Source organism: Lycium barbarum, unplaced genomic scaffold (genome assembly GCF_019175385.1).
Source record: "Lycium barbarum isolate Lr01 unplaced genomic scaffold, ASM1917538v2 unchr_scaffold_46, whole genome shotgun sequence".
NCBI classification, from domain to species: domain Eukaryota; kingdom Viridiplantae; phylum Streptophyta; class Magnoliopsida; order Solanales; family Solanaceae; genus Lycium; species Lycium barbarum.
Window position 1 is genome coordinate 44,561 of NW_026843499.1, and position 15,932 is coordinate 60,492.

At 31.0% G+C, this 15,932-nt stretch overlaps 1 protein-coding gene and 1 pseudogene across 1 annotated transcript; both read right to left on the reverse strand.

The window, feature by feature from the left end:
• Window positions 1-306: 306 nt before the first annotated feature.
• Window positions 307-2,021, reverse strand: LOC132625716 (cytochrome P450 71D10-like; annotated as a pseudogene).
• Window positions 2,022-11,480: 9,459 nt separating this feature from the next.
• On the reverse strand, window positions 11,481-14,766 carry LOC132625719 (alcohol acyl transferase 1 allele RGa-like). Its single transcript, XM_060340307.1, has 2 exons — window positions 14,308-14,766; window positions 11,481-12,393 (listed from the first exon to the last, which is right to left on the reverse strand). The coding sequence occupies exons 1-2, from the start codon at window positions 14,749-14,751 to the stop codon at window positions 11,494-11,496; spliced, it is 1,344 nt and encodes a 447-aa protein (XP_060196290.1). The 5' UTR covers window positions 14,752-14,766; the 3' UTR covers window positions 11,481-11,493.
• Between the last annotated feature and the right edge of the window lie 1,166 nt (window positions 14,767-15,932).

The following is a 15,932-nucleotide window of genomic DNA, read 5'->3' on the forward strand; positions in this document are numbered from 1 at the left end:
AGATATACATGTTTACAATATTATTTTTGTTTGCATATTCATAATTTCTTTCTTTTTCAACTAAATTTTAAAAAGGGATTAAATAGTTGTAAAATTTTCAGATTTCTTTACACCACACAAAGTGCGGGTAAATTTACTAGTATGATATGATAACTTGCAAATAAGGACAATAATAACCTGTTATAGTCGGTTAAAGTGAATTGATAGTATTAAAATTGTTTAAACAATCAATGCATATAACTTAAATCCATAATGTATCTCTATCTTCAATATGATAATTTAGAAAACAAAGTAACAACATGCAGTAATAAGTTAAATTGTCTCGATAATGTAAAAATTATTTACACCCATCTCTAAACAGTTATAGGTTTAGAGGCAATAGGAATGGCATACAAATCAAGTTTTCCTGTGACAGACAAACCAAAGGTCTCAGTCATATCCAAGTCTTGATGGCTCATCCCAATGGGAAGCTTCCAATCAAAATGGTAAAGAAGAAATGCTAAAGGTAGCTCAAGAGTTGCTAAACCAAATGACACGCCCCGGCATAATCTTCTTCCTGCACCAAATCGAATGGTCTCAGTCATATCCAAGTCTTGATGGCTCATCCCAATGGGAAGATTCCAATCAAAACGGTAAAGAAGAAATGCTAAAGGTAGCTCAAGAGTTGCTAAACCAAATGACACGCCCCGGCATAATCTTCTTCCTGCACCAAATCGAATGTACTCGAAATTATTTCCACTAAAATTAATTGAACTATCAAGAAATCTCTCCAGTTTAAAGCACTCTGGTTCCTCCCAATATCTGGGATCTCTTCCAATAGCGCAAGCATTCACAAACACTTGTGTTTGTGCTGGTATTTCATAGCCATTGATTTCACATTTTTCTCTGCTTATTCTTGGATGTAAGAAAGGGAGTGGTAGATGTAACCTTAGTGTCTCTTTGATAACTGATTTTAAGTACGTTAAGTTATCAAAGTATGTTTCATCCACATAGCCTTTTTCATTGAACACCCCTCTGACCTCTTCTTGGGCTTTCTCTACGATACTTGGGTTCTTTAGTAATTCTGCCATTGCCCAGTCAATGATTGTAGCTGTTGTTTCACTTCCAGCACCAAACATGTCCTAACAAGTAGCAACACATACAAAAGTAAGAAATTGCTCAAATTATATTAAATTTAACTTCTATACACCGATGCTATAAAACATTTTTAACACTATCAAGATCATCTAAAAGATAACTATAGGTAATTAATTGTCTACAGTTAGTAGAATGAGTTTAGGTTTAATATATCGTCAGTGTAAACAAATTGTTTACACTATCAAGTCATCCAAATGATATCTACAGGTAAGTAAGATATGTTACCTGGTACAACAGGTAAAGATGGCCTGATGATGTAAAAATTGTTTACACTGACGGCGGATATTACTTAAAATCTAATGGAATCAATAACTTTGAGAAAAAAGCTGACAACTTGATATAACATGTTAAATCACACTACAGTACAAAAAATCTTTAACTTACCAGGACAACTGCTTTAATATTGTCATGAATTATTTGATTTTTCTTCCTTCTGAAATCTTAAAAGGACATCCAATAAGTTCTGATCATTTGAGGCAACGACACCATTGCTTGCTGCTGCAATATGTTCAAGTATAAAATCCTCAAGTATTTTGTCTGCTTTTTGATGCAAACTTTGAAGTTTCTCCTGTATTCCACTAATTCCATGAAGCAACTTAAACGAAGGAAGAAAATTTAGCTACATTAAATCCTGCTGCCAATTTCCCACCTTCATCAATAAGTGAAATAAACATTTCTTGATCTTTAAATCTTTTACCAAACGCTGCTCTAGCAACAAGACTAGACAAAGTTGAATGCAACTTTTTTGTCAAATTAACAGGGGATCGAATTCCAGCTTGTATGTCTAACCATTTTATAAGCCCCGAAAACTCTTCTTCTCTAAGCGATAGAAAGGACTGAACATTTTTGGCACTTAGAAAATTCACTACACAAGTTTTCTTCATCTCGGAGTTGAAGGTGCATTAAGGGTCCATATTTTTTGCCTAATTGGGTCATGACCCGGTGGTTAACAGGCCGCCGGCTGCTAATTGGTGCATGTTTCCGTTCGTAGCTTCCATGGCCCAGCAGGGAGCCTAATTGGAGCTATAGATTTTTTGGTGTTGTATCTAATAATAGTAATTCCTAGTTTGATAAATACAAGAACAAGTAATGCAAAAGCAAATAGAATTTGGAAGGACTGAGAAAATTGATTAGTCTCCATTTGTAAAGAAGAGGATGATCGAAAGTTTAGCTTGGATTAATGGTTTTTCTTGAAAGTTTAGTGCCACATTAGCTTTCGTAGATGAATGACAGGACATCTATATCTTATCTTAGAGTATATATATAAAAGCAGGACAAAGCCCGTTGACGTGGTATTCTCTAAAGCAAATATTAGTATTTATCTTTTTTAATAGGATTTTGCATTTTTTCAATTTTAAAACAATAAAAACAGTGTTCCATCTGGAAAAAAACCACACTAAACGCTGTTTTCCCCTTCCAAACATTGTGGATCAGTGCCACCTCCTTTAAAGTCTCTTAATTGCGCCTGCCCTTCGTAAACACACTAACAGTCATGACTTTTCAAATTCTGTTAATTACTCTTACCACTATCTATCTAACTTTCCCCCCATCTATTCCCAAAAATAAGTAACGGGTACAACTACTAAGCCAATATTCATGAAACGATGCCCAAAACGTTTCAAATTTATGTAGAACAAATAGCACCGTATGAAACTAGGGAGTTGCTAAATTGCCACACCAATTTGACCAAAATTTGGCCACACTTATGTAAAAATCATCATAACCTCTATTATACAATTTTAAATTAAGATAAACCTTGAGAAGAAAAGATAGAAATGACATTAAGTAAGCATAAATTATTAAATTTGACCTAAATAATCATATGAATTTATCCCATTTGGGCCATTGTGGCCAAAATAGTGTGGCCAAAAGACCTTTTTCATGAAACTAAAGTATTAAAACACCATACATCTTAGTCAAACTCCATAATACATTTGCTCTTCTAACTGCTCCATTGCATAAATACGGCAATATGTATGTATATGGATAAAGCTCATCCACAATTGGAGGCTTGGCGATTCTACCAGTGATAAAAATTTCAACAGTGGGAAAAGAGACGAGAAATGAAATTGAATTTAGTCTCTGTTTTTGAGTTTCAAATAACGAAGTGGTTGACGGCAGTGGTGCGTACACAATTTTTTTGTAAACGATGTCGATATTTGATGAAGTTAACAAATATATCACTTCCGTAGTTATAACTGTATCTTGGTCCCTTGGTTTATTCTTATTTTGGACGTAATGGCTGGCAAAATCTTCTATCAAGTGAGTTCATCATTTGCTAATAAATATATTTGTAATGCACATTGTTTACGACGAAGTCGTTTCTAACGTGCACAACTGCACCAGGTTGATGTTTTCTATCTTATTATCGTCATCTTTTCATTTCTTGAAAGAAATAAAATACTGAAAATTTCCGCATAAATTTGGTGCATCTTCACGCATCCAATATATTTAGGTAATAAATTTCAAATAAAAAAAATTATCCAGTGAGATTAAGAAAGAAGAGTCAAATTGATCAATTTCATGAATTTCCCCTTTCGTTATTATATAAGAATTATCTTTTAAGTTCTCAAAAAAAATAAAAATGAAGCAGTCATGGTTACAAAAAGATGAAAGTTAAAAATCCGAGTTTTGTATTATCAAGTACGTAAACCTGCAATTTCACGTTGTAGTCACTCATATTTCATTTTCATGTTTTATATAAAAATATAATTTGCTAACTAATTAACCATTTTCTGGAGTTGTAAATTAAATATACAACAACAACAACAACAACAACAACAACCCAGTGAAATCCCACAACGTGGGGTCTGGGGAGGGTAGAGTGTACGCAGACCTTACTCCTACCAAGGTAGGATGGCTGTTTCCGAGAGACCCTCGACTCAATAAAAACATAAAAAGAGGTCAGATACGGCTAAGAGATTCAAAGCGATATGGAAATGAAGTAACGCAAGCGACAGAGATAACATAGAATAATCAAAGCACAGGAAATAAATATACCTTTCATAATAATAGTTTTCCCCCAACGTAGTCCCCCTATTTTTATAGTACGTTATATTTGTCATTGACAACTTATATAAAACTATTAACATTTCGTAAGGTTATATTTTTCATTATCCACTTATTCATTTTCGTATTCTAAAAATTTAACTATTAAATTTCTAGATATTTAAAACTGTAATTAAATTAGCTTTATAAATACATTTATTTTTAATACATTAGGGAATGCACTGGCTTACTTGCTAAGTGTGAACCATTTTACATCATTATTTGAATGACATATCTTCTCCTTTATTCATTATCCTTAGCCACTTCTATTCATTCGTCCATGGAATGAGAGGTCTGATAGTTAAATATAACTTCGGTCTTCTTTATAGGAATTAAGGAAATTTTATTATTTGTAGCTTTCAAATATTACGAAGTTGAACTTTGGTACTTTTGCTTAGAATTCTTGAGATGCAATATGCACAAAAATCGCCAAAGAGCTATTATAGAGTATACAACAGATCACACATGGATTCTAATTAAGTTTATATTGCGTTTTCGGGATTACTCTTTAGCAATTTTTGTTGTATATGCACTATCTCAGAAATTATGAGTTTACATATTGTATTGTTCTTCAAGTTAGGTTGATATATTTGATTGTTCATCAATTTATATCAAGAGAAAAAAGAAAGTGTTACTGTCCACTTCATGTTATAGACCTCTTTTTAATAAAAAATAGTAATAAATTAATTAACAATACACTTTAATTTTCTTTATAAACCGCGCAAAGCGCGGGCAAATTATCTAATCTATATATAATATAAAGCTAGGTATAGACAAGCTTTTATATAAAATTTCAGTTATAAAATCAATTCTCACCCTTTACAATAAAGGACTTTTTTTTAAATGAAAAAAATCTTTCAGTTACAACTTTATGCATGGATTAGTTAATTATAGAAGTTGAAAGAATTTCTGCATCAATTAGGAATTTGATAGGTTTCTTCATCATTAAATTATGAACACCATTATATAAACAGATATACAATATGAATTCACCATTTGCCTTGGTAAAAGAATCTATGCATGTGGATATGCACAAATAGGTAAAATACAAAGAGTGAGGTCAGGGACCAAGGCCATTTTCTACTTTCAAAGCATCAATATTACTTTTATCTTGTGTTCCTATTAAATCAACCAACACACTATATTATATGAATAACTCTTCCTTCATTCTTCAAGACACCAAACAACAGTCATATAGACATAACAAAAGGAGATCCCAAGCTTCTGTCAAGCGTTTAAAAACTCATTGATAAGTAGGGTGAAGCAAGAAGAAGAAAGGAAGTAGGAATTAGAAGTACCTTTGCAAAAGTTTTGGCCTGCAGCTACAACCAATTTGATGCATTTTCCAATATACACTCATGTATGAATGTAATTATTTTTCCTTCTGTCATGTCTGCCTCTGTTTTTTTTTTCTTTTCTTCCTTTGAGGCACTTTGAATTTATAGGAGAAAATAGTAGTGTTTTAGGGGAAAACTGATTTTTCGGGAATTTGCATAAAATTAGCAGATAATGACATACTTATGGGGAAACAAAAGGAAAAGGAAAATGAAAACAAACAAAGGGGAATAAGGGGAAAAAAAAAAAAAAAAAGGAAAGATCCTATACAATATGATTGAAAATAGAGTTTAATTAGCAAATAATGATTCATTTAGTTCGTTCCATATATAGCGTTAGTTTATTCCATATATAGTCTCTTTAAATTTATAGAGAATATTGATGTGTTCTTCTAATGGTAGGGAATATTATTTAAGGGAAAATTAAAAAAAAACTGAGATATTCTTAAAATGTAATGAGGAGAATAAAGGGGGGGGGGGGGGGGGGGGGAGTTGTCTTCTGATTTAAGAGGAAGTTTTGGGTAAGAAATTAGGAAGATGCCAACGGTATTGATTGAAATGGAAACGAGACGTATAAAGAAAAAAATGAGAAAAGTATCATTTCCTTTTGGATTTCTATTTTACTACGTTTAGGTCATTCTATTTTTTTTTTGGGTTGCTTAGGATTATATATATACAAAATTCATATAGAAGCTATACTCTCATTTCCTTTTGGATTTCTATTTTACTACGTTTAGGTCATTCTATTTTTTTTTTTTTTTTTGGTTGCTTAGGATTATATATATACAAAATTCATATAGAAGTATTAGTATAGACTGAAATTCCTAAAAATCATCTTCGCAAAACTGTGTACTATGTATTACTCTATTATAAAGCAAAGAATTGTAAATGAAAATATTTATGTTTGCACTTTTGGATGCATATATGTGAAAATTATCACTTATCTATCCGATAAAATTACGAAAGAATTTATTTTGTTGATATTATTTAGTAAATTCATTGATGCTTTACGCAACCACGCAAAGCGAGGTTAAAATTACTGTCGTAATCGGAAAAATTTATATTTGTAATTTTGGATGCATATATGTGAAAAATTATCATTTATATCTCGAATAAATTTATGAAAGAATATATTTTTTTGATATTATTTCGTAAACTCACTGATGCTTGCACGACCGTGCGAAGCGCGGTTAAATTTACTAGTTACTTTACTACTATATATAAGGGAGGATTTCAAATTTTTGTAGTCCTCACAAGAATTTTAATCCTATGATGTTGCTACACATGGCTTTATTTTGTTTTTTTTTCCTTGCATATTAATCATTTTTTGAACTCATTCTTTATCATTCTTTATCTTAAGTCAATTTTTGTGTGGGCCTATATAATTGGTGTATATTGAATTGTAGTACAATAACATTGTGAATCTTTTCTTGTTCTTTATTAATAATTTTTATTTATACCCAATTTCCCATAATTTAGATAAGAGAACTTTTACATAACCCAAAAATCATATTAAGTAGGTACTATTTAATTAAGGTAATTTAGTGAAATGCTTCTTACTTTCTAGCGTAATTTAAAAACATCATATCATATGAACTGAAAGGATTATTAAATTACCCTTTACATTATTTGTTATTATACATATTAGCAAATTTTAGGGAATTATGAAGCCACATTATCGTTTTGAACTGGAGCATTTATTAGATCTTACTAATTACTCTTGCCCCCGTGTTAATTTATGTGACATTTTTCATTTTCCCATTATCAAATTATGAAGCTAAATTGAATTAGATCAATCTAATATTTTAAATTAAAATACAAAAAGTACCATAAACTCCAATTTTAACTTTGAGCTTAGAATTAATATTTTTAAGCACAAACTATATACCAAGAACTAAATTGATTCTTGGGGTTCATTTAGTAAAACTATTTTTTCCCCTTAATTTCATCTTAAACTAAGATTAAATCACCACATTTAGCTAGCATCAACTACTGTTACATGTAATATTATGAGTGAAATTAAAACTTAATAAATACCAAAAGATCTACTTCTATCTATAAATACAAAAATTATATGCTCACAGATTCATAAAAATGTCAATATTTTTCAATTAATGATTTTCACCGAGTTGTAATTACTTTACATAATTTGATAATTTTTCCGCCAAACTTGCTTTCTCATTATAAATAATTTTTGTTTTAAAATTATCTAATAAGTTGACTGAAAACATTAATAATAATGAACTTATGACAATACATATTTAACGTGCCACTGAATTGTTAATTATGCGGTAAGAAAATAGGTAATAGATTATACTTTTTTAATTAAAATATTACTACATTTATATGTTGAGTTTGGGCCCGGGCTTAACACGGATCTCAGATAACTATTTATAATTTATAAACAACAAAAGTCTCCGAATTTTTAACTTACAAGCTGTCTAGTTAGAATTTTGCTTTTTTTTTTTTTTTTTGCCCCCCTTTCCTTTAGGCATTTGGTACACAAAATTTACATTAAATAGCGTTCAAATGTAACTTTTCAGCCATTAGCCATATTGTCAATGAACTTTCAAATTTTATGTAAAATTCCATGTATGGTATTTGTAACTCTATAATAATGACCATTTTTCAATTACATAAACGAAAAGTGGTTATTTGTGATTTTTTTTAGAATTTACTATTCTAACTAATTCAGATTTGCACCGTATAGACCTATTAAGAGGGTAAAACACTTCATATCGTTTCTATTTTTTAAGACTTGAGTCTGAAATTCTGATAAAGATAACAAAAAAATGACTATTACATCACACTCATCGGTAGGGTTGTACAAAGAAAACCGACAAATCGCACCAAACCGATAATTCAAATCAAATCAAGAAAAAACCCCGACCAATGGTTTGATTTGACTTGGCTTGGTGTTTTAAAAAAAAAAGGCCCGATCATAATTGGTTTGATTTTAACTAAAAAATGTCAACCGAACCAAACCAACCCGACAATACATATATACAATTTTCTAAAAATATTTTATACATAAAAATATTTATTTGTAATACAATTTATAAATATTTCTTAAACTTTTGCAATTTTTGTCTTTTACATATTATTTCAAGTTTGGACTTAGAATTTTGAATGGTCCAATAAGTTTTATAATCCATAAATGTTGGCAGCTCAAATAAAGTTCAAATTAAAACCAAATCAGTATTAATGCTAACGAAAGGAATTCAATTCTATCACTAGGAATGACAATAATGTTGGATATGTATTCTTTAGTTTTGCATTGATTTAGACAGTGAAAATACATATCTTAATTATATTTTATTTTTGTCATGTATATAATACTTATTAGTCATACTTATTATAGCACGACTTAGTGCTTTTAGATTATGATCATTTTCATTATGGCTTATTAATTAGCAATAATTATTTTATGCAATTTCATTATCTTTTTTATTGAATATTTTATTACAATGTCATCACTCATCTCACATTTGTGTTATTTCATAAGAGAGGCCTTAATTATATAGTTGTATCTTACTTTGACAAAAGAAATGTTTGAAGTAAAAGTTATATATTTTATATGAAGGCTTTTTCGAAGCAACCTGAGAAAATCGGAAAAAGAAAAACGAGAAAACCCGAGGTAAAAAAAATTGACTTATATTGATTTGGTTTGGTTTATAAATTTTAAAACCCGACACAATTGGTTTAGTTTGGTATTTGAAAAATTCGAACCAATCCGATCCATATACACCCCTACTCATCAGTGATTCGTGTTTTTTGAATATATTGATCACTATTCCAACAGTTTATTAAGTCATTTTTTCTTCTTCTTCTTCTTCTTCTTCTTCTTCTTCTTCTTCTTCTTCTTCTTCTTCTTCTTCTTTTCCTTTTGTTTTCACATCTGCAATTAAATATCCTTATTGTCGTGAGGTCTTGTTAGAAAAAGTCCATTCAAAAGAACACTAGAAAAGTTTGAAAAACTTTCACTACTAAATTTGACATTCATGTTCTACGGCTTCTATAATTAGAACATTGACCAAACAAAACAATAATGATTCAGTCCGCCACTGAAAAATGACAAGCTATCGTATTTGACCAAGAATATGCAATAGGCAATATGAAACAACAGACGGGAAATGCTCAAAACTATCCTTAAAGTATGAAAAAAATTATAATATTTGCCTTTATTAATAGTTTGAATCCCATCATGCCCTTGTCACTACTTAATTGGGTTAAAAATGCCTTTATTTCACACGAAATTTAACGGGGCATAGTTAAAAGACTAATAAGAACATATTTTATTTTTATGTTTTAAATTTTTTTTTTTAAAAAAGACAAAAATTAGTAAGAAAATCATTTACCTTTCAAAAAAATATCTAACAAGAAATCTTTCCTTCCTACGGAACACACCCTTAATACTAGGGTGACAAATGGGTGAGTTGGGCTGAAATTGACCCAATTAAAATGGGCTAAGGTAATAAATGGGTTGGGCTAACATTGGCCTAAAAATTACTTGGGCTTAAATGGCCTGGGTCATGACCCGCCTAACTTGATCCAGTTTTTTTGAAGGGTCCATTTTCTAGAAAAACATTTTTCGTGAAAAATATTTTTGAGGAAAACATTTTGCGTGTAAAATATTTTTGAGAAAAATATTTTTGTGAAAAATATTTTCCTTCGTATCAAACACACTACAAACTTATAAGATATAGGATCCAAGAAAAGTGAATACATAGAAAAAAAATAAAGTAAATCTCAAGCAACAAACCCAAATTTAAGTAAATCTTAAAAATGGGCTAGAATTGGACTAATATTGGGCTAAGTTGTAGATCACTTTAAAATCACTTATGTTGCATAGAATTTCCTTATTTGGCTAAAAAAAATGGCGTTCAAGACAAAAAGGAACTTCCAAATTTGTTCATGAAAATACACCGTTAGAATAAAAATCAATTGCGTCTAAAAAAGAGATAAAATAAGATATACTTGGGATTCCCTTATTTTGGCCAAAAGTAATAAAGTTTCAGGTCAATTCCTATCCTACATATTTGACCAAAAAGAAGAAATAAATCGTTACTGCATCTAAAAGAATATAAGTTCAGGTAAAATATGTGTGATATTTAAGAAAAAAGTAAGAAGAGATACGCAATTGAAATAAATAAAATATTATATCACGAATATGCAATAATTAACGATCGAAAATTACATCACTTGAAAGTTGATTTTCTTTTATTTTTCTTTATTTTTACAGGCCTAGAAAGAAAGTCTATCCACTTTGCTATATCAACATCAAGGAGTGAAGACTATTAAATTGTCAAATTTAAAGGAATAATTAGAACAAAAATAACACTAGTATGCTACGAATAAACGATGCCACTATGCCAGAAGGGTCCCGATACTTATAGAAATAAAGCACCAAGCGCTAGCTTGTGGTGTCTCAGTATAATCTATGTATGTAATTCTATTGTTGCTTATTTTTGCACTGATCGAAGTGAACTTTATTCGAAACGATGTGTTGTTGTTCAAACTAACACAAGAATCGAATGCACTATGCATACACTAAAGAATGATCACAAGCCATGCATATTGACCCTATAGTCAACTTCACAGTCATCGGTATATAGATTAAAAATTCCATTTATCTTTAGCTTTGTCAATTTATGTTGTTGGGATTTTTCAAAATCCTTGTTGCATCCATGTCGATCCTACATGATTTGGGTGTGGGTGTGAGATCCACATATACCGGATTTGTTCAATTGATTTGAATTTCGTCTTATATCATATATATTCAGATAAAGTACTAAACACACTTTGCTATTATATGAGATAACTATAGAACATTAATTAGTAATTGATCCATATGTGTCTCCAAAATCCAAACTTCCAACACAGAGGATATTAATTATTTCAGAACTATATCCAAACACGTAAATTGATCTAATAAACTAAGAACATATTTGTAAGTGGCAATCCAAACACCTTGTTAAAGCTTTGATAGTTGCTTGACATTTGAAGTCAGCTTGTACATAACATCTTCAAATCTTTCCATAGCTTTTGGAGGCAAGCTTATTGTTGTTAGAATGCCTTTCTGCCCCTTGTAATTTTTAAAAGCCACAAAGAAACTAAAACAAGAATCAACCTTAGCAGCCCCACCATACTTTGGTTCTCCCCATCCAAAATCAACCTTATCAAATCCTACATAAGCAGTGTTTGAAATAGCAAAATTCCATGATTGTGTTATGCCAGGTCTCCCTTTAATTACCATAAAATCTACCATAGATCTAAAATACTCTTCATTCACTTGATTCTTGGCTTTCTTGATTAACTCAAGTGCATAAGTCAGCGGATATGTACTTAAAAGTCCTGCTTTTGACACTGCTGCTGGAAAAGCAAACGCGTTGCCATAATATCCGTGCGGTATTTTCAAATGTTCAAACCTCCCACGGGCTGTAACAAAATATGTCAGCCGCACAATTTCTTCAGGATTTAAATTGAGTGAAATTGTTCGATGTCTCCATAAAAACGAGGTTAATAACTCAAATCGTCCACTTGAACGATGAACTGGTGAAACTTGATTACGGATAGCTTCTATCTCCTCTTCACCAAAGAAAAATGAACGTTGAATCAATTCTTTTTCCAATTTTAACCATGCATTTGTTGATTCAATTTCTTCCTCAAATTCGTGATGCTTGCATGTAATGCGTGGTGATGGCCTCGCATTTAGGGTATCCCTTTGCCAGACGGGTATGATGGAAGGAGCAGAGGCTTTGAATTTCACAAAATCAGTTACTGCATTTAGGAATAAAACTAAGCCAAAGGCATCAACCATTGTATGATTAACTCTTACTGCTACTGCAAATCCACCACAAGTAAAACGGGTAACCTATAGGAATAAAGACATTCATATTAGAAGTGGAGGAAACTGACAAATCTCTGCTACTTCAATGAAAATTAAGGTTCGTGTGTGTTCTTATAATTTGTTGAATGAGTTTATTCTTCCTACAGTACGTCACGGTTTAAATGATAGAACCCAACCAACAGAACTATGTTAAGCTGCTCTATCATGTACATGCTCAGCAATTACCAATTAACATAAAATCCAACGAGTAGATTTTAATTCTTTATCGGTATGGTATAACTAGTTATGAATTTTGTCTTTTCAATAATTAATTAATGAAATATGAAAATCAATTGAGATTTTAAATTTAACAAGTATTTTGTTTTTGTTTATAACATAAAAAGTACAGAAAAAATAATTTGTTGCGTACTTTTATTTAAAACAGTTAAATGAGATCTAAACATCAAATGTTAGTATATATACATACCAGTGGCGGATCTAGCATGCTAGGTCGGGGTTCCATTGAACCCCCAACTTTCGACGCGGAGCATAAATTTATGCATAAAAATTTATTAAAACTGCAATAAATAGTAGACATGAACTCATAACTTTTAAACGACGGGTTTACACTAAGAATCTTAAGGTTGAACCTATAGAGTTTATATTTTGGATCCGCCTCTAATACATACATAACAACACCTCACTATAACAACCATGAAATTTTCAGACAAACATTGTCATTATAGAAAGGTTTGACTATAATTTTTGAATATCTACTTTTTGTTCTTAAAATATTGAGTTGACATAATCAATTTAGCATAAAAGATTAGTTAAATTGACTCTTGAAAAACAAAACTGTCACGTAAATTAGAACGGAGTAGTACGCTTTAAGTTCGCGATCCATGACAGCATATGCAAACTATTTATCTGAAGAATGTTATATCTGTTTTTTTTTACAACCGTGCAACTTTGTATTTTCGTTTTTTTTACGATCGTGCAACTCACAATGTCTCAAAAGGCACATATCCAGAATAATAAAATATTGGGATAAGTTGGCTAAGCACGATATTTTACGCTAGGATGAACCGCCCAAAAATATGCAGTGATACAAGCATTTAGTCTCTCTCTTTTTTGTTTCCTTTTCTCGATGTACATTTTTCCAATTCTCCGTCTTTATTCAAATTACTTTTAAATAGGACTCTCAAAAAGTGATATCGTAAAGAGTTAACTGAAAAAGTTTAACTTTTCTTGAATTGGTACAAGGTTCTATGAATTGATAGAAGTAGTAACAAGATTAATCCAACGAATACAAGTAAAATAATTAAAGAACACTAAGTATAATTTACCCAAAATAATACCTCCCGGCTGATTTACGTAAATATCCCCTTTTAGATCATCATTCAAATTTTATTTCTATTTTAAAAATTATGCAAATATAGCCATTGAGAAATTATCCATCCGAACAATGTTAGACTCGAGTCGAACGTTTGCTCATAAATTGCTCAACCTTAAAGAAAAATCGTCTAATGTTTTTCAACAACCTACAAACTTTTAGACAACAGTATAACATTGTTTTATAAGATTTTCAGTTTGTTCAAAAGGGATTTTTCGTTTACAAGGTCTATAAGGGGGCAACCGACAAAACTTTTGGATACTTCCTATTGTTCCAGTTTATGTGATTATACTTTACTTTTAGTCTATTCTAGAAAAATGATACTTCTAAATTTGAAAACGATTACTTTTTTGAGATGTTTAAGGTCACAAGTTACAAAAAAAAATGTAGTCAGAGATACGTTATGACATGTTTAAGATCACAAATTTTAAAATCTTCATTTTTCCCCTTAAACTCAAACTCCGTGAAAACTAACGATTTAGACTAGGTCGCATAAATTAAAAGGGATGTAGTAATTAAATTAAAAGATGAATAATACTGTTGCAAAGGAGTGTATGATAATATACCTGAATCAACATAAGAGGGCAATCAGTGATCCCATCAGAACCTGGTACATTGTACAGCAGATCCTCCAAGAATGGACATGGAGGTTTTATGGATTCCCCTAACATATCAAGCTCCACATCTGCATAGGCTTCTGTAAACAATATTCCTTCACCATTGCAATTCACCATGTGCTTCCCCTTAGGCCCTAAGATGAGCCTACCAGCTAATGGATAGTAAAATACTAGTGCTTTTGATAATCCATCTTTAATCACCTTAGCAGGATCTATCCCTTCCATTGAAGGGTTGTGTTCGTAAAAAAATAAATTAGATATGTGAAAACGCAGACCTTCTCGATCGTCTATGTCTGAGAGATGTTTTATTTCACGAGGAGTAGCTGTTGCTGGAATGATTAATTCAGATTCACGCCGTATCACTGAGAGTTGTGAAGGGGAAAGTTGTTCCATTCCTCAAGGCGAAAAGGGAAATGCTTGTATTGGATTATTTAGTATGCTACTTTAAGCAAGTAGCTATTTATTGTTCAGAAGTCAACTCTATTAGTAATTCTTTTGTGAGTCATTTTAGGACTTAGCTGTCCTAAAGGACCAATTAGTTAGGATTTTGGACAAACGATGTGCGTGCACATTACGCCTAAATAAGTGGCATTTATTGTCATAACCTGTGGTTAAAGAAACTTAACCTGTGACCATAGGGCTAAAGTTTCAGCTCTTAAAAGAGAAGCATGGAGCAGAATGTTTATTTAATATGTCCAATAGTGTTTTTAAAAGGCAGTTTTGGGACTCGCCTTGTCACGGGGCGGGACACTAGAAAAATTAACGCTCGGTGCTCGCTTTACAGTTCTTATATAATTATAGGTCAAATTCCTTAGTTAACATTGTTGATCCTCATAATGCTTTAATAATGAATGATTTCTAATAGTTTTTTCATCTATAAAAATAAGAAGATTGAAACTATCTCAAATAAGAAGCTTTAGTATTGTTTATTTACTATTTGAGAACACCGTGAGAGTGAATATCACCTAACATTTCTTTTAAAAATACATAATCAAATTTTACATGTTCACTTATCATCGGTCGTCATGGCTTTTTCCTATGGCTCAAAATTATCATATTTTATTATTAAATTATTTGAATGTAATTTTGTTTCGTGAAGGAGTAATGTTTTAATTATAATACTAATAAAGTGTATTGATTATTTTCTTTTAGGGAGGTAAATTGCATAGCATGGAAGTAATATATTTAAGAAATTGTGATTCTTTTTTTGTTTGAAAGTTAAGATGTTAGAGTTAATTTGCATCTCATAATAGCTTTTACATCATTGCATTATTTTTACTTGTAATATTATGTTAGAAGTTTTATTTTCTATGAGTTATTTTAATCATGTTTTTAGTTTTTTAAAACTATTAATGTATTTTTTTTTTATAAATTTGTGTTATTATACTATTTTACTACATTATAAATTAAAATCTTAAAGATCCATGGGGCTTACGCCCCATGCCTCGAGACTTACGTCTCCCCCCGTGTTAAGTAAGACGTTCTACCTCACGCTCCCGCTTTTTAAAACACTGTGTCCAACATCCTAAAGTAGAGTATACTTTTGAAGAAAAAAAAAAGTCTAGCTCTATTTC

Excerpts from the sequence above, each read along its gene's own strand:
- LOC132625719 (XM_060340307.1), bottom strand. The coding sequence starts at position 14,751 with ATGGAACAACTTTCCCCTTCACAACTCTCAGTGATACGGCGTGAATCT. Across the intron at positions 12,394-14,307 it reads GCCCTCTTATGTTGATTCAG|GTTACCCGTTTTACTTGTGG; the intron begins GTATATTATCAT and ends TTATTCCTATAG.